The sequence below is a fragment of the Saccostrea cucullata genome, unplaced genomic scaffold (assembly GCF_032062105.1).
Source record: "Saccostrea cucullata isolate Sc308-1 unplaced genomic scaffold, CSIRO_AGI_Scuc_v1 ctg17600, whole genome shotgun sequence".
Lineage (NCBI taxonomy): Eukaryota > Metazoa > Mollusca > Bivalvia > Ostreida > Ostreidae > Saccostrea > Saccostrea cuccullata.
In genome coordinates this window covers 1-19,708 of record NW_026924402.1, presented here as the reverse complement: position 1 = coordinate 19,708, position 19,708 = coordinate 1, and the positions used below count along the sequence as shown (strand labels likewise).

Here is a 19,708-nt window from a genome sequence, read left to right as displayed (position 1 = left end):
AAAGCGGGAGGGTATATAGTCGGTCCGTCTGTTACGCGTTGGGGTACCCATCTCTTATCCGCAACTCCTCTCATACCATCAAATGAAATTTGCTGAAACTTTCACAGATTCTTTATTTCATACTGCCAATTTGCACCTCCTAGTTTACTTTTTTGATCCGACGTATATCTTGGGTTTTTAACAGCATAACATGGACACTGCCATTATATTCATATTGGAGGCGGGGGATATCATTTAGTGAGCTCAATGCTCACAGTACCCCTAGTTGAAAGTTATAATCATGATGTGTTAAATATCAAGAATACATATCAATAGATATTACCAAAATTTTAATTGATAAAATGTTGTCACTATCTGAAAGTTAATAAGCACAATAATTGTCAATCAACATTTAACAGATTGTAGGAAAACCTGTTCTCTACAGAACATGATTTTATGTTTATCTTGTATATGATCAATGTAAATTTATTTTTAAAAAATGGTTGTAATTGACCAATCTAAATTTATTTCAAAAATAGCTGTCCATGTATTCAAATAACAGACAAATTCCATTCAGTACGATAAAAAAGGACATGGCAATCAGTTATTAAATTCATGTTACATTGGTTCAGAAGGTTGAGTTGAACTGTTCCCTTTAATCCTTTAATTTTAATAATGAATGAATTACCCAGGCGGTAAATTATCATAATCCAAAATCGAAAGTGAAAATATTTCCTAATTACAAGAAAACGGAATATTTCGCAACATAGTGAAATTCCATCATAGTCTTTTTCAACACATACAATGTATGGGAGATGCGGATTTATTATAGTGACAATCGTCAGTATATTTGTTTTATTCCTATCCAGTGTTGTTTATTGGATCTGGAAAGGTGAATGATAAGTATATGAATTTTTGTTTTAATAAGATATATCTAATTAACGTTTTAGAAAAAAAATTATTTGAACTGAAACAGCAAAGTGAAGTATCGATTTTTATGCCAGTTTGTTTAGTTGCTGTGTCTCTAAGAGTGTACCTAATTTTCGGATCATGCATTTGTAACCTTTTTTCCTTCACTCTATTGTTTTAATTAATTTAAAGGTTGCTGCAACAGATTCAATGATATGCATTATTATTTTATGATTTTCATTACTACATTTTTGGGTCACTTTGTATATTGAACAGAAAAAGTTTAACAGGTAACAAGTATATCAAGGAATTCAATGTATTTTTAGATATATGGGTTTAATCGATTTCGTGAAAAACGTTTTTTTTTTAATCTTTCTTTCATTTATATCTTAATTGAATTAAAGATGAAAGCACTTTAAATGTACATAACATGTATCTTAAGAGGCGAACAATCAAGTAAAATATTGAATTAAATTGACGTTCTATCATAACCAGTTCTTTGTGGAAATAAAATATTTTATCAATTTGGTAAAATTACACTTTTATTTGTTAAAAATACCCCTCATTCAATATTAAAAAGAAAGTATTCATGAATTCAACAAAACACCAATTAAATCTTTATATCCCGGGATATTAGTATTCAAAGTAATGATTCTTGAATATGATCGAACAATGACAATTAATACAATACAGAGAATGTGGGTATAACAAACGGTATTCATGCCAAAAAGATGACTTTTACTTTAAACCCATTCAAAACTTTCAAATACAATAAACAACAACACACCATTTGGACATAGCAACGACATGTAGCAGCTTTATCTTACCATTTCCATATTACATGCAAAATATGAAAATCAATTATTATACGAGTAATACGGAAGCCCATTTAGGACCTATCAAAAAATATTTTTGAATTCGTTATAACGAATTTAATTTGTTATAACAGATTTATTGAATTCGTTATAATGAATTTAATTTGTTATAACAGATTCGTTGATTTCGTTATAACGAATTTAATTTGTTATTACAGATTTATTGAATTCGTTATAACGAACTTAATCTGCTATTACAGATTTATTGAATTCATTATAACGAATTTAATCTGTTATTACAGATTTGTTGAATTCGTTATAACCAATTCAACAATTTGGTTATAATGAATTCAACAAATCTGTAATAACAGATTAAATTTGTTATAACGAATTCAACAAATCTGTTATAACAAATTAAATTCGTTATAACGAATTCAATGAATCTGTTATTACAAATTAAATTCGTTATAACGAATTCAATAAATCTGTTATAACAAATTAAATTCGTTATAACGAATTCTAAAAATCGTTAAAACGAATTCAAAAATATTTTTTGATAGGTCCTAAATGGGCTTCCGTAGAGGAATGATCAAAAAGTTCGCAAACAAATTGAATAACTACATTATGTTTCATTGTTCATTCTTTTTAAAGAAGCCCTCTCTGATTTCAATTCATATTGTTCGGCCCATGCGCGAATCACGTGATCCATACAGTCACGTGACATGCTCTGAAGCATTGTGTTCATAGATACTAACATATTTTTCTGAGTCTAAGATATATTACCATGCAAGTTTTTATAACAAGAACAGTCTATTAATCAGAAATGACTCAATCTCGGAAACAGGATGGTTGGATAACGATTTCTCGCATAATTACCAGTGTTAGATTGACTTGTCCGGTGTGAGACAGCAGTGTGAGATTTTTCTGTCTTACTCTGTGTATTACTACTCCGCGAACGATAACGTAAGCATTCCGTCTTGATAAAAAGAAATTGTAATAATGTTAAAAAATATCACATATAATTAAAATGTTGTCATTTAACTTGTTAGAATAAACTTATTTTCATTCAAAATATTGTCCTATTTTCACTTTTTAAATGGCACTATATTTAGATCGCGGAAGAATTCCTCTAGATTGAATGTTTACGCTATCGGATAGATAAGTTTTTTATTCCCAGTTTTAATCTATCTAATTAATTTACATGGACTGAAATTCATTTTATTAGTGTAAGTGTAAACCATTTTCAGGTACGCTCTCTCCGGTGGTGTATTTAGATTTTTAATTAGATGGATAATAAAAAGAACATATTTTTTGCCCTATGGTAGGCCTTTCAATTGCCGCTAGGGTTCGCTGTTATGAACGATAACTCGTTGCTGAACTTGTTTGGAGCAGGTCCGAGGTATCTAACTGTTTATTATAGTGATAATCGTCAGTATATTTAGCATTTCCCAAGTGTTTCTTTGCTGGATCAATATAATGATAAGTATTTGAATTTTTGTTTAATGATATATCTAATCCTTTTAGAAAAAAATATTTGAAGAAACAGCAAAGTAAAGTATCGATTTTTATGCTAAAATTTCAAATTAAAATAAAAAGTGTACCTAATTTTCGGATCATGCAGTTGTAACCTTTTTCCTTCACTCAATTGTTTTAATTAATTTAAAGATTGCTGCAACACATTCAAAGATATGCATTATTATTTTATGAATTTCATTACTACAAATTTATACACTTTGTATAGTGAACAAAAAAAGTTTAACAAACAAGTATATCAAGGAATTCAATATATTTTCTTATGGGTTTAATCGATTCCGTGAAAAACGTTTTTTTAATCTTTCTTTCATTTATATCTTAATTGAATGATAGCACTTTGAATGTACATAACATATATTTTAAGAGGCGAACAATCAAGTAAAATATTGAATTGAATTGACGTTCTATCATAACCGGTTCTTTTGGGAAATAAAATGTGTTATTAATTTGGTGAAATTACCCTTTTATTTGTTAAAAAACTCGTCATTCAATATTAAAAAGAAAGTATTCATGAATAGCTAGTATTCTTTTCAACAAAACACCAAGACAATATGCTGAAGTCCTATATTAGTATTCAAAGTTCCTATAATATGATAACAATGACAATTAATACAAAACAGAGAATTGGTCATAACAAACCTGAATTACCTGTCTTTAAAACACAACATCGTACAATTCATTTATAAATAATTAAACTTTTTAAAGAATTAATTAAATGTATGCATAAATTCTTATCTTTTTTGAAAATTTCATGTACATAAATCTAAAATGAATGTTTTTTACTATATGTGCAACTTGAAAAATTATTGAAATACCTACATATGGCATTGACATTCTTTTTAGAGGCCGTCTCTTTTCAATAAATATCATTCGGAAAAATAATCACGTTCATTACATACTCATGTTGGAATAGTGTTCAAATTCCATATTTTTCGGGGTCAAGATATATTCTAGGACGAGGCTTTCGTGAATCTTGCAGTTTTTATAACAAGAACAGTCTATTAATCAGAAATGACCCACACTCGTAGTAATGAATGATTGGATAAATCCTTTCCCAGAAAGAACATGGTGATCATCACAAACTGAGTCCTTTGTTTTTGGAACGTCGTTTATCCAATATGGATATACACAGTATTGATTTAGGAGTCCTCTTTTTATTATATTCAACATTTCATTTTGAATTAAACGATATTTTAGGGATTTAATAATAATATTATTGTTAAGATATTCAATTATTTTTCTAGCTCTAACTTCGCAATCTTTCTTAACAAATTGCCCAACAAAGGACATATCTCTTCCCTAGCTTGCTTTTGCTGGGCCACAAAGCAAACGATCTCCCTCCCTTCACTAACAACCAAACCAATTTATTATTGAACGTCTGGAAAGTCTATTGTCTACATAATCTTTGTACAAATTATTATAAATTACTTCAAAGGAATTTCCAAGTTGTACGCTAAAATTTACAGCTATTCAGTTGCTCGAGTAATACGTACTATAAGACAACCATTTTTCGTCACGCGTCACCTACATATTGACGTCATTTTCACATTGTGACGTCACAATGATGGAGAAAATCATTACTTTTCATTTGCTATTTATAGAACATGAGCATGCCTATAGATTTGCTAAATTTTATGCTGATCTGAATCGTGGTTTTGTAAATATAGAGATACTAGTAGTTCGCGAAATTTTTATCACCCCTCGTATGCATGTAGATCCTAAAAATATTGTTCCCTTGAAAGGATATGATTAGGAAAATTTAATATAAGATCTTTTTTTTTGAGACATGATTTCGTTGTATTCGATTTCTTTTATTTAAAATAGTTCTCAAAAAATGAATTTGTAATGCTAATATTCAATAGACCAAATCGCTGAGAAATTTGGCGGCGAAGATTCGGTTGCATCTAAGATAAAGAACGGGCTCTACAATGTGAAGGTAAGACATTGTATCAAGCTAAAAAAAAAAAGCTACTATTAAAACATTATTAATGATTGTGGCCCATTGCGCTCACCTGAGTGAAGTACATGTAGCAATTTTGTTAAATCAGCTATTTGAAATTCCAAGATGTTTCAATCAAAAAAACAAAAAGTTAATCGTTTAGGTCAATTCCCGAAGAAAACGGCATTTTTACCAAAGTTTTTGTCTACATAATTCCCTGATAGTAGTGTTGTTTATCTTGATGTTATATGACCTTTGCTATTAACACTTATTTTTACAAATTGAATTTGGTTTTTATTCATTGGAGGCTATAGATATTTTACAATCCCAGTTCGGTCATGTTCCTTTAACTTCAACTCATTCAAAATTTAAAACTAGGAGTACATAAAGGGTCAATTAATATGGCGTATGAAACGTCGCTAAATTCGATAATGTTGTGATGTATATTCAAAATCTTGTGATGTATGTTCTAAATCTTGTGTAGTATATTCAAAATCTTGTTATGTATATTTGAAATCTTGTGATGTATATTCTATAATTTTGTGATGTTTGTTCTAAATCTTGTGATGTATATTCTATAATCTTGTGATGTACGTTCGATAATCTTGTGATGTATATTCAAAATCTTCTGATGTGTGTTCTACAATCTAGTGATGCGTGCAATGATTTTGCATTATGAGTAAAATAACGGAATAGTATTCTAAGAACGTAAGGATAATTTTCATTGGTTATAAATGATAAAAGTAGACGGAGCGGCGGTCCTACTAAGCAGAGTACGCTTGTACGATCGAGTACTTTAGTGTACGGTAGTAAATTAATTATCATTTAATGCAATTAATCTGCTTTTTGTATGATTTTTTACTCAAGTTTACATAATGAATATATATATATTAAATAAAATGTGTATGTTTTCCTTATTTTAAGAGTTATTTCAATTTCTGATTCCAGGTTACGGTTTATCGTTTGATCCCGATCCTGATCTTATTTAACTTGAAATGTTCCATTGTTCATGTGAAAAATATTAAGCATACGTAATGCAATTAATATAATTTTTGATAAATACAAATCTAAGTTGAAATTAGTAAGTCTAAAACAAAATAGTAATCTTGATCGGGGTGTTAATCATCTTTAATGCATTGAATCCTGGATGTTGTTTTATTGTCAAAATATCGGTTAAAAAAACAACAAATATTTGAGACAAATATTGCAATGTTATTTTATAATAATGTTTAATAAAGTTGTATATACATAAATAAACAATCCAATTGTATTAAATTACACAATTTTCAAGCGTACTCTAAACTACTGTATCGTACTCTAGCGTACTCTGTTTAGTAGAACCGCCGCTCCGGCTACTTTCATTATTTCTAACCAATGAAAATTGTCCTTACTTTTTTAGAAAACTGTTGCGTCACATTATTCATAATGCGTTATCATTGCACGCATCACTGTATTGTAGAACACACATCACAAGATTTTGAATACAAATCACAAGATTATCGAACATACATCAAAAGATTATAGAATATTCATCACAAGATATCAAATATACATCACAAGATTTCGCATATACATCACAAGATATTGAACATACATCACAAGATTATAGAATATACATCACAATATTTTGAATATACATCACAAGATTTAGAACACACATCACAAGATTATCGAACATACATCACAAGTTTATAGAATATACATCACAAGATTTCGCATATACATCACAAGATATTGAACATACAACACAAGATTTTAAATATACATCACAAGATATACATAACAAGATTTTGAATATACATTAGGCCATTCCAAGTTTTTTTCTCTATTTAGCGTCCACCCATCTTTCAAAAACCTACCTACCTATTCACAAAAAAAGACACAAGCCAAACATAAAACACAGGCTTAAAAGTCATAAAAATGACGCCCTTCAAATGATTTGATCTAACTAAACTGCTTTAATAGAGGAAATATCTATTCTTAAGGAAAAAACAAGGGATTAAATGCTTAAAATACACCCAATATAATTTACTGTAAAGAATTATTTGGAGAAATTGACAAAATTCAAAAATTTCAACTAAATTAATCAATTTCAGGACTCCTGATGTTGTGTGTTTTTTCTTAGATGAGGTGTCAAAAACCAAGGCGCACGTGGACGCTAAACAAAGAAAGAACTTGGAATGGCCTTACAAGATTTTGAATACACATCACAAGATTTTGAATATACATCACAAGATTTAGAACATACATCACAAGATTTTGAATATACATCACAAGATTTTGAATATACATCACAAGATTATGAATATACATCACAAGATTTTGAATATACATCACAAGATTATGAATATACATCACAAGATTTTGAATATACATCACAAGATTAGCGATTTAGCAACGTTTCATACGCCATAAATTAACGTTTTGTCTCAAACCCTTTTGTGTCTGTTTGATACTACCAGGCTCTTCAGTCAGACAAAATTACAAGTAATTGCGTATTTCAGGTAAACCATCTCGATGCTTCAATAGTAGAACAACAGCTTAACCAGTTTACGAAATGGGAGGAGGGCTCCGAAGTAACACGTGCGAGAAGAATTCCGATGGCGAAATTACAAGATTTCCTCGATCATCTTTTGAAAACTTATGGAGATAGTGGTAAGGAAATTCTCATCCTTAAGTCTCGTCATGTCACCTGATCCCACCTTTAAAGTTTTGGAGGTCCGTGTTTGCTCTGCTCCTATTTTGTATTGTTTTATGGACTTTGATTTTGAATACTGTTCATTATCTCCTAATCCTTCCTCTTAAGGATATCTGATCCCCAGGAAGAAAAACTCGTTGAATTATCATTTGATTTAAAAATTCTCAAACTGAAGCTTGAAATAGAAATCTTAATGCAATATTTTTTTCATTTTATGCGAATCAGTAAGATTCAGTGTTCTTTGAAGTTCATATTAAAATTTTTTTCATAAAAAGGCTCAGTATTTGTACTCCAAATTTAAAGAAATCAAATTTAATCTATGCCGTCAAAAGTCCTTAAAACAATACAAAATTAGAGCGCTAGCAGAGGAAGCATCAACCCCCAAAACATCAAACGAATCAAAGTTTTATAAGAGTGTCACAGCATTGGTTCGTTCCTTGCATCTGAGGGAATTATCTTACAAAAACAAATTTAAAGATAATTCGTACATATGCATTTTATAAGACCAAGTTCAATCAATAAATTAACAAATCCTAGTGTATTGGAGTGTAAGGCCATTCCAAGTTTTTTCTCTATTTAGCGTCCACCCATCTTTCAAAAACCTACCTACCTATTCACAAAAAAAGACACAAGCCAAACATAAAACACAGGCTTAAAAGTCATAAAAATGACGCCCTTCAAATGATTTGATCTAACTAAACTGCTTTAATAGAGGAAATATCTATTCTTAAGGAAAAAACAAGGGATTAAATGCTTAAAATACACCCAATATAATTTACTGTACAGAATTATTTGGAGAAATTGACAAAATTCTAAAATTTCGACTAAATTAATCAATTTCAGGACTCCTGATGTTGTGTGTTTTTTCTTAGATGAGGTGTCAAAAACCAAGGCGCACGTGGACGCTAAACAAAGAAAGAACTTCGAATGGCCTAATCTATAATAGTAACAACACAAACAAACAAATGATAGTGAAACTTTTTCAATTACCTGTTTTTTTCTATTTGCACATGCATTAACGATTTAATAATAATATTATTCGAAAGTATTTTCATTATTCGATGGTTGGTTCATTCCACTGAGAGTCAAGAAGTCGAATATTAGTTGACATCTATGCATGTATTATGAAATGATATAAGTTATGATAAAAATAATTCATAAGTATATTAAACAAGAGGCCCAGGGGCCACAGCGCTCACCTGAGCACATCGGATAGGAAAAAGTACATATCAGATCAGAACTGAAAGTTTACTGAGGTGGGGGCTTGAATTTTAACCCCCCCCCCCCAGGGGTTCATGATTTGAACAAACTAGAATCTACACAATCTGAGGATGATTCCATATAAATATCACTAATCATGGCTTTGAAGTACTTGAAAAGAAGATTTTAAAAGGTATTCCTATATACCCCTATGTAAAACTTGGGTCGGCCATTTTGGCCCCACCCTAGTCCCGGGGGTCATGATTTAAACAAAATTGAATTTACACTACCTGAGGATGATTCCACATGAGTTTCATCTTTCCTGGCCTAGTGGTTCTTGAGAAGAAGATTTTTAAAGATTTTTCTTATATATATTCCTATGTAAAACTTGGGTCGGCCATTTTGGCCCCACCCTAGCCCCGGGGGTCATAATTTGAACAAATTTGAATCTACACTACCTGAGGATGATTCCACATGAGTTTCATCTTTCCTGGCCCAGTGGTTCTTGAGAAGAAGATTTTTTTTAAAATGCCATTAATTTTTCTCTAATTCATAATCATCTCCCCTTGGAAAAGGGCGTGGCCTTTCATTTGAAAAAACTTGAATCCCCTTTACCCGAGGATACTTTGTAGCAAGTTTGTTTGAAATTGGCCCAGTGGTTCTTGAGAAGAAGATGAAAATGTGAAAGGTTTACGACGACTACGACAACGACAGACAACGGACAAATTTTGATCAGAAAAGCTCACTTGAGCCTTCGGCTCAGATGAGCTAAAAATGGAATTTTTTTTCAAAAGCCTGGATACCTAATAGTATATTTTTTCCTTCCTAAAATGTATTTGTTGATCAATTCTCAGTAGGAAAATGTATAATTTGTGTTTTCATTTGTATTTTCTTTGTTAAATGAAATTTTTTTCTAATTTTCTTATATGATATGATTAAGTCTTTAAAAAGATAAAAGATTTACCATGCATGGGTAAATACACATTACCTTTACCAATTCAGATACATTTTAATAGGCATTTTCAATCATTCAACGCCTGATTTCAAAACATGAGAACAGAACTTCCTAAAGCGCAATATGTTTTGTATTAAATGGACGAATTCAATATCCTTTTACATAACCCAAGATTTTCTTTTGTTCAATTGTACCTGTATACATGTTGATTCAAGAGATTTTACATACGAACTTATGCTAATTTCGAACTGCTATTAAAAAATTTATTTATGATTAATGATAAATTATTGCCATTTATGTTTATAAGGCATCACAGCGGCAGACAGGAATAAATGGAACGGAGTACATTTTGCAGAGGAATGGACGTCCAAAATTATTGAGTGGAAATTTAATGCTGACACTGCAGATTCAACCGGTGTTCAGGGAGCACGATTTGGGATCGTGGGGTTCGCGAAATCAGCAGATGGAGAATACGTCGATTGTATGTTAGCAATTTACAAACTGGACTTTCGTTTGGCGCCACAAATAGTAATGAAGGACAACTCCATTCTTTGGGGATTGTACGTCTGGTCAACATACCAAAAGTTTGAAATTGATAGAAGCATCAGTCGGGAGGAAATTGCTAAATTCCAGAATTTTTTCCGATACAAAGCACTGAATGAATTTAAAAAGGAAGGGGTCATTGATCGAATTTCTTATACAGATCGACTGGAATACAAACCAAACAAAAACTGAATTATATATATGCAACAGAGAGCGCAAAGAAAAGACATTTTCACATGCTTTCTTTAATTTTTTTTTAGATAATTAGATGTATTTTCTTTTCAGAATTAATCATTCGCTTTAGATATGGATGTACATTTCGCTGACTGCATTTTTGACTCAAATTTAATCGTTTTCTTTACACGCTTTTAATTGAGTTTGTATAATCCAAGGAATAAACAAGAAATATAAAATTTACATGTTTGATCTTATGCACATTCAAATGGTTAATATTAGGAAGGTTGTGATAAACTTTGCTTAAGTAATTGTTCAGACTTGGTAAATGACTGAGGTGCTCAGTTGTGACGGGGCAGTTGACTGCATATGGTGGAGTGGAACTTATGGCAGTTGATTGTGACTAACTGTGTGATGACATTTCATTGTGACGACTAACTTTTACTAGAATAAAATTACGACAGAAATTATTTCTAAGGTAAAATGTAAAAGATAAGTAATTCTCTATACAATTATGCGTTTATACAACGGTTATCTCAGTGATTACTTCCACAATTGGTCTAATGCAAAGGGAAACATTATCAATTATGAAATATATGGAGATAATGAACACAATTCGAGCTCAAAAGTCCATTTAACAATATAAAATTAATAGAAGCAGAGCAAACACAAATTTCCAAAACATCAGAGGTGGGATTAGGTGCCATGGAGGAGTGAGAATCACTTGCCGACCGATCACAATCATAGTATGCTCCTTGACATGATCGGGAAATAAAGGGAAAATCCCATCGTCAATTATATGATTGTGTAAATAATGGCCTAACAATTAGTATGAAAATGTCAAACAGCATTTGACTCAATAATAAATTGTACTTGCTGACAAGGTCATTGCAACGACCATAGAATTTACGAAATGATGACTTTAAACGAGACTGCTGATATTCATGTTTCATCGACTTCTTTGTCAACAATTCACCTCGTTTTAGAAATTGCTCATAGAAAACACTTGCTGTGGCCTTCAACTCGACCTTCAGATATATCGACGACATATTGTCAATTAACAATGGTAATTTCCATTCCTACGTCGATACGATACATCCAGGAGAGCTTGAGTTAAAAGATACTACAGACTCTGACACATCTGTTTCATACTTTGATATTTTAATTGAAAAAGACGTTTATGGTAACCTAACAACCAAGTTAAATGATAAACGTGACGACTTTAACTTTTCTGTCGTCAACTTCCCTTACTTATGCAGCGATATACCTTCATCACCTGTATATGGATTTTATGTATCTCAGTTAATTCGATACGCAAGAGCAAGAAACAATTTCTAAAACGAGGTAAATTATTGACAAACAAGTTGATGAAACAAGAATATCAGCAGTCTCGTTTAAAGTCACCATTTCGTAAGTTCTATGGTCGATACAATGACTTTGTCAGCAAATACAATTTATCATTGAGTCAAATGGTGACTGACGTTTTTCATACCAATTGTTAGTCCATTATTTATACACTGAATTGACGACGGATTTTTCCGTTTTTTCACGATCATGACAATGAGCACACGGCGGGTGTGACCGGTCAGCAGGGGATGCTCACTCCTCCATGGCACCTGATCCCACCTCTGATGTTTCGGAGGTCCGTGTTTGCTCCGCTCCTATTTTGTTTTGTTTTATGGACTTTGATATGGAATACTATTCGTTATCTCCATATCATTCATACGTAGAGCAGGCTCTTGCGTTCGAATAAACTGAAAGAGAAAAAACGTATGCAGACGATGAAGAGAAAAATCAGATTTTGTGAGCGCAGAAAGGTCAAATTATTGATTATGCGAAGCAATTTGAAACTTTTAAAAACTTAAGTTTATTTTGTTTCATGCTTTATTTGAATAAAAAATGTTGGAGGGAAAGCGTCAAAAATGTAATTTTTTATTAAGGCACTAATTTCAATGCAAAAATGTCATATTAAATGTACTGTAGCGCCAAAAAAGCATATTGACACCAATTCTTTGATTTGATTTTTAATCTAGCTAAGTGTAAAGAAATTAAAAATATACTTGACAAAAGAGTTTAAGGCTTAAACATATTAGGAACCAACCTCCTTAAAAGATTATTACTCAGTAATTTTAAACTGTTACATTGAAAAATAGAAGTTTTATACAGCTGTACCATTTCATTATTTATCTGGATTTTTTATTTTAGATTATGTACCATTAGGGAGCATGGCAAATGAAATTGAGGATGTTTTGAAAAAAATACAGAAGGATCCGGTAAATATCAGATAAGGAATGAGTTGGTCATTGTTTAAAATGTAAGAGAAGTTTGAGGAAGAAGAAAGTGTGAAACTGACGGACGGACCAGGGTAACAACTTTTAATACACCTGACTTTTCTTTAGAAATTTTGAGTTTATTAATAGATTTAGAGTTGTGTGTGTATGTGCTTGAAAACGGGACGGTATTTTAACAGACCATGGGAGATTTATTAATGAGTTGCTGGGTGCAGACCGGTCTGCAGGATAAATTTATTCCTCAATGGCACAAGATTCCTACTCCGATGTTTTAGAGGTCTGTGTTGTCCTGCTCCTGATTTTTAGCCGGGCTCATTGCTCGTAGAGCAATGCCCGGCTATTGCGACGGTGAGCAACAGAAAATGCTGCTTCTTCACCGCCAAATTGAGTGTACGAGTGAAAATATAGTACGTACGCCCAGTCGCTGTTGAGAAAACAAAATCCATTCAAACACCTTAAGAAATAGTAAATCGAATATTTTTATCGAAATATTAAATTGTTTATTATTTTTCCTGGCTCCTTTGACTAATATTTTACAAAGCAATTCAAAAGGTGCGGAAGGTTTTCATCAGGTATCCCTGTCTGCGTCATATTCTATAAATAAAGGTTGTACTATCTGGCTAACACAAATGCAGGGAACATCATTAATGACTTGATGCAAAACTCCCCGCTGCGGACACATCAGTGCATAGTCGTTTGACCTTAATTAATCTGGCTGCATCGGTGTTTATTTACTTCTGTTTGTATATAAAACCCCGAAACGATGCATGTGATAAATATTTTACGCTGTTAATTTCTAGCTATATTTTATTTAATTTTTTAAAACTTTTTAATACTATACACGCCATTTAGATATTTTTGTGTGTAACATATCCTCTAAACGTCTGAACTTGATTTTAGACTGTCACCACGGTCTTTGTTCATTACCCTGTAAATGAGCCCGGCTTTCAGTACTTCTGAGTACTTTGATTATAATTGTTTCGGCTGAGGCTCAGGTGCTTGCTTACTGTTTCTTATCATCATACTGCACTTTTATCATTTAGTTTTCTACGTATTGAAGCGAAAAATGGACACTTCAATTTGAACCCTCTGTAGTAATCTGTAGACAAAATGGTATAAAAAGAAGGGTCTTTCACTCGGTAGGAAACCTGAAACTGAACAAGATGGTTAGAAACCCTACATAATATTATATCAAATTATTTGTTTGTGGTGTGTCTTTGTTTTAAATTTTATCTAGAGCATGCTTTTGGATGCGACAATGGTAATGCAGATGATTGTCCATAAGGCCAGCATTTTTTTATTTTTAGGTTTACAAACCCGCCGCTCAAGTTTTTGAATTTTCAGAAAAAAAATAAAATTGTGAAAAACAGAATTTTTTCTTTCCAATGTCAAATTTGAGTCGGGATCGAGATTTCAAATTTACGAACTCGTACTTCCGGTTTTAAATAATGAAAGGAGATTTGTGTCAAGTCCATAGCAGCACTAAAGCTTGGTTTAATGTAAATATTTATTGATAGGAGTGCCATTTAAAACATTTCACCCGTTCAGAGAACAATAAAATGCTGACGACTTTGTTGCAAAGTGACATGTTGGTGAGATAATTATGTATCCGTATTCAAAAGTAACTGTCTATAATGGTAAATTATTTTCCTCCCACAGGTTTAAAACTCCCATGGTAGCTATTGTCAGAGACATTGTTTAGGTTTCTGTCATAGCTTACAGTCAGCATCATTCTTCAGAAAAGGGTCGCTTATGCATCAGATGTAATGAATAAAACTATGGGAGAAGTTAAGTCCATTTGAGGAAGAAATAAACAATAGCCTAAAGAAATAAAATATTTCAACTATTTAAAAACAAGAATATACAAATATATACAGGCATGTAGTATCGTTTATGGAAGCCAGAAAAATTATTTTACACTTAATTGAAAAAAATTCCATCCTACTCCTCAATACTGCTTGGGAATACTCCCTGTCTGTTTTATGAAAGGAATTATTACTTTTATAGGTCTCAAGTATATTAATATTTTAGAATAATTGCTACCTAACACACATTAAAAACAAAAATGAAGATATATTAAAAGATATTTAAAAAATTGATTTTTAAAAAAAAAATCTGTATTTTGTCCAACATCAAAAGATTTATAAAACTGCCCCCAACTGGTAGATGATGAAATAAACAAAGAAAGGTTGTATTTTCCCCTTTGTAACCCTTATGTGTCCAGTGGCAAGAAGCCTGTTAGGAGAGCATAAAAAAAGAAGCAAAAATTTATGTAGAAAAGTCGATAATGTATCCAAAATATAATTTTATTTTTTTTTTTATTTCCTCCTCCTACGGGACTTTTTCATTCTGATGTTCGTAAACCTAAAAATAAAAAAATGCTGGCCTAATATCAGAATACTCCAAAATTATGGAAACGATATTTAGATCTCTTTAATTCGACTGACAAAATACGAAATGCGATGTCTTAAATTATTATTTTTTTAGTGGGGTTCAAGTGATCTAAATGTTGAGATATAATAGAACTCCGTTGCAGTTGGGAAATAATTTAGGACACCATGACAGACATACTGTCCTCTTTATATTTGCACTACATGTCAGCAAACTATTTGTAAATTTAAAGGGGAAATTTTACATAAATTGTGTGGCTGATAACTTGATATAAATTTTACTTATCAAATAAAATACTTCAGATGTTCATGAGTAATTCTGAAACATTCATTTAATAGATTTGTTCCATACAGGTACAAGATGATCACATCAAATCTCTTCTCCAAAGTGGTGTTCACCTACCTTACTTTTCAAAACAACCATGTGAGCATTTCGTCAGGAGAAATGTACTGCTTTCTTCCATATACACTCTATTCGAATTCTGGGAAAAACAGATACGATATGCTGGTATATTCATTGTAATATTCAATAACTAAATAACAAATACAAAATACTGTCAAAGACTGCATGTAATCAATAAAAAAAATTAAGAATGAAGTAAATTTTAACTTCGTCTATTGAATTATTTCTTAGGTATAACTTTACCCAAATCAGCACGACAGAAATGGAATGATATTCTGTATGCGGAATCAAGTACGCAGGGTTCGAAAGGATTCAAATTTGGTAATATACCTTATGGTTGGTTTAATATTGAGACCAGAGAAAGTGTACAGACAGTATATATAACAACAATACTGACCAGGTCCGACCCTGGCACTGTCAGCGGAACCCTCATTGTCTGTCAGAAAGAGTATATATATGAACCCCTCATTGTAATGGTAACAGAGCCTCGGTCTGCTTTTTGGGGTTTGTTTAATTGGAACGTCATGCTGGAAAGACGGATTCCGCGTAAAATGGATTCTTCATCAGTAAAAATCCTCCGAGAAATCCTCAGAAGCGATGCAGTTAAACACATAGAAGGACTATTGCGTTTTGATCAAATGACGCAATTGGTGATTTTATTACCGTTCCTGTTATTAATGTTTGGTTTGTTTAGTTTGTATGGTATATTTTTTATTTGATTAAATGATCCTGCTTGTAAGTATGCATGTCAATATAAATGGAAAGAATCGAAAGAAAAAACGTTTTCAAAATAAAAAAGAATAAATAAATACTTTTTCATTTTTTAAGCATTTGTACGAGTTGGATCTTGATTCGATTAGTGTAATGTATAATTGAATTTTTAATGTCATTAAAGCATAGATGCATACTTTTTATGATAACTTTTTGTATCAATATTTAATAAACAAAAAATAGAATCAATGCATAATATTTCTTGCAAACAATAGCAATGGGGATGGATTCAATTTTAACCCGCCGTTTCTTGGCACTCAACACATTCATTTTTCATTATGTAGCTGCTTAATTATTTTTTTTTTATCTTAATTTATCGTTTTTTATATTTATTTTTCTTAGTCAGTACATTAGTATATATTTAATTATTTTACTTTCATTCTTAGATTAGATTGATTATCAATGCTTTCATGGGGAGCTGTCTTAACATGAGGCTAGGAAGAGCTTATACAGTAGTAGTGGTTTATAGCATTTATATATTATAGCTTGACCTTTAGTTTAGTTCAGGGGTGTATGATTAAGAGGAGCAATATGAAGAGTCATAAAATATAAACAAGATTTTTTTATGGTGAGTGGTTGTAATTTGGGAGAGTAGTGTAATAATAGGAATTTAACTTGAGTTACATTGGAATAATTATTTAAAGTGCCCTTCATTCAATATTCTTTTGGATAATGCTTTGTGCCATTGATTTGGATTATAATTTACATGTACTTTTTTGTGTTTTATTACAGAGTGGAATTATGATTAAGAACCACCGAAAATGTGAACAGGATTTACTCAGAAACGCTACAGTTATCTAAAACTAATGTGCCACCTCCGATCTTGCATTTAAAAGCTTTAATCTACAGGTACTTGTGGATAGGACCCTCCCCCACTCCGGATATTCATCATCTCTCTTATATTAAATTATAGTGGTGTATTTTTTGTGGAACGTTTATTTTAGGGGGGTTACGAATTTTTTCCTATTGTGCACATGATAAATACGTATCGGTAAAAATATAATTTATGAAAAAGAATGTCTAGTAAGCCCCGGGGTTGAATTTCGGGTGGGGGGATCCAGTATCCACAACTACCTTTGCTTCACTCTAGTCTCGTACAACCAGACACTCGGTTGTCCCGTAAATTAATCTCCGTCGAGTAGAGATGTACGGAAACAGCCGATCGAGTGCCTGGCTGAACCAATCGCAACTATGTCGGCCATAAACTTTTTCGACCTCTGAAAGAAATGTAACCGGGTTCACATAGTAACAAGAAAGATTTTCTGATGTTCTCAATCTTTTATGTAGCAATAACAAATGTTTGAAATAAATACAACACACAATATCACACACAATAAAATACACAAAGAGAGATAACTCTTCTTTTTATGCTATTTCTCGCTTTACCATGAAATTAATATGATTCGGATAAAACAAGAATAATCTATATATGATTTACTTTCTTTGTATGTCATAATCATTACAAACTTTAGTGAATAAAATAATACTGCAGTAATTCAATTATAAATCACTACTATTAATGAAATAGAAATGATTCACGTTACGATTCACATAACAATGGAATGCACATGTAAACACAAAATATATATAGACACGCATTTCATGATACAAAAAAAGATGTGTTTGTGAAACACTATGCGCCCGGCGGCAACAAAGTTAAAAAAATATTTTTAGCAGATAAGTCAAAGTCAGGGTCTTAAGGTCGTTGACCTTGGTGTCATTTGAAAGAACATTAGTGGAGTATGCATACCAAATATGAAGTCTTTATCTTTCATGGTTCAAAAGTTATGGCGAAAGTTCCAAAAAGCTATTTTTAGCAAATAGGTCACAGTCAAAGTCACAAGGTCATTGACCTTGGTGTCATTTAAAAGAACTTCATTGGTGGAGTAAGTATACCAAATATGAAATCTCTATCTCTCATGGTTCAAAAGATATGGCAAAGGTTAAAGTTGACATCAGACAACAGACAGACAAACAAACAGATAAACATACAAACAGCTAAACAGACAAACAGACAAACAAACAGGACAAAAACAATATACGCCTCGGATCTATCGATGCTTGCGCATAATAAATACATTGCGTATCTTACCCTATATATGGTATCAAACACTAGTAAGCTACAGCCAGATCAATCACGTTACAGCTACCTATACATCTGTCAAGTAGATCTATATAATAATAAACATATATACTGTTTGCTATTAAATTCATCTAAAATAATAAATAAATGACTGTGTTATATTAAAAGAAACTGACTTTCTATGGATAAATAAAGTCCAAGGTTAATAAAGCACAAAATTCTGTGTCTAGATCAAAGTGCCCATTCTAGACTCTATTTGAACAATAGAAATTAATCCATGAAAAACTGACCCGAAATAGTATGGAAACCCCTTTCTGATATAATATTAAAATAGAATAAAAATAAATTTATGGAAAGCTATAACTGTAATTATAGATTAATGTTTTAAATTAATATTGCATTTATTTTATAATGTGTTTAAAATAAATCAACTCACACACTTTTACAGAAAGACCCGAGATGATGCTATTGTGGTTGAACGAGACTGGACTTGGAGAGATGGATATGGTTTCATTTTCGACTTTGATCAAAATCGAAAGTGAAACTATATAAATTCTCAGTAGGAATTTCTAGGTAACTGCAACGTTGCTTTTCCCGTATTTCCCCCGACATTGAACATAGAATGTGTGGTAATATTTATAAACAGTTAGGTGCCAGTATATTGATTGCACTCTTACCCCTCGGCGTTTACTTGACCATGAACATGATGAAAGGTAACTTTAAAAATATATATTTTGAATTTAAAGCAACTTTGATAAGTAGCTTACTATATAAAATTTATTCACTTTACACTTTAATAAAGAAATGTTGTACAGGAAAACATTGATCTGAACAATTACATGAAAGCAACTATAATGTCTTTGGAATACCAACTAAGACAGTTTTATAATTTTACATGCATATTCGAATAATTATGCCTCGGGCCGTAATCGAAGATTCGAGGGTACATAGTTTTTGTCCTGTCTGTTTGTCTGCAAAAACTTTAACCTTGCTCATAACTTTTGAGTATGATGGGCTATGGCTTT

General features: G+C 31.7%; 2 protein-coding genes across 2 annotated transcripts; both read left to right on the top strand.

Moving 5' to 3' along the window:
• The first annotated feature begins 692 nt into the window (after positions 1-692).
• LOC134266367 (uncharacterized) lies at positions 693-10,977 on the top strand. Its single transcript, XM_062748618.1, has 4 exons — positions 693-871; positions 5,099-5,172; positions 7,680-7,830; positions 10,336-10,977. Exons 1-4 carry the CDS (start codon positions 784-786, stop codon positions 10,761-10,763), a joined length of 741 nt encoding a protein of 246 aa, XP_062604602.1. The 5' UTR covers positions 693-783; the 3' UTR covers positions 10,764-10,977.
• A 1,993-nt stretch (positions 10,978-12,970) lies between these two features.
• Positions 12,971-16,856, top strand: LOC134266365 (uncharacterized). Its single transcript, XM_062748617.1, has 3 exons — positions 12,971-13,018; positions 15,781-15,934; positions 16,061-16,856. The coding sequence occupies exons 1-3, from the start codon at positions 12,971-12,973 to the stop codon at positions 16,546-16,548; spliced, it is 690 nt and encodes a 229-aa protein (XP_062604601.1). The 3' UTR covers positions 16,549-16,856.
• The last annotated feature ends 2,852 nt before the right edge of the window (positions 16,857-19,708 follow it).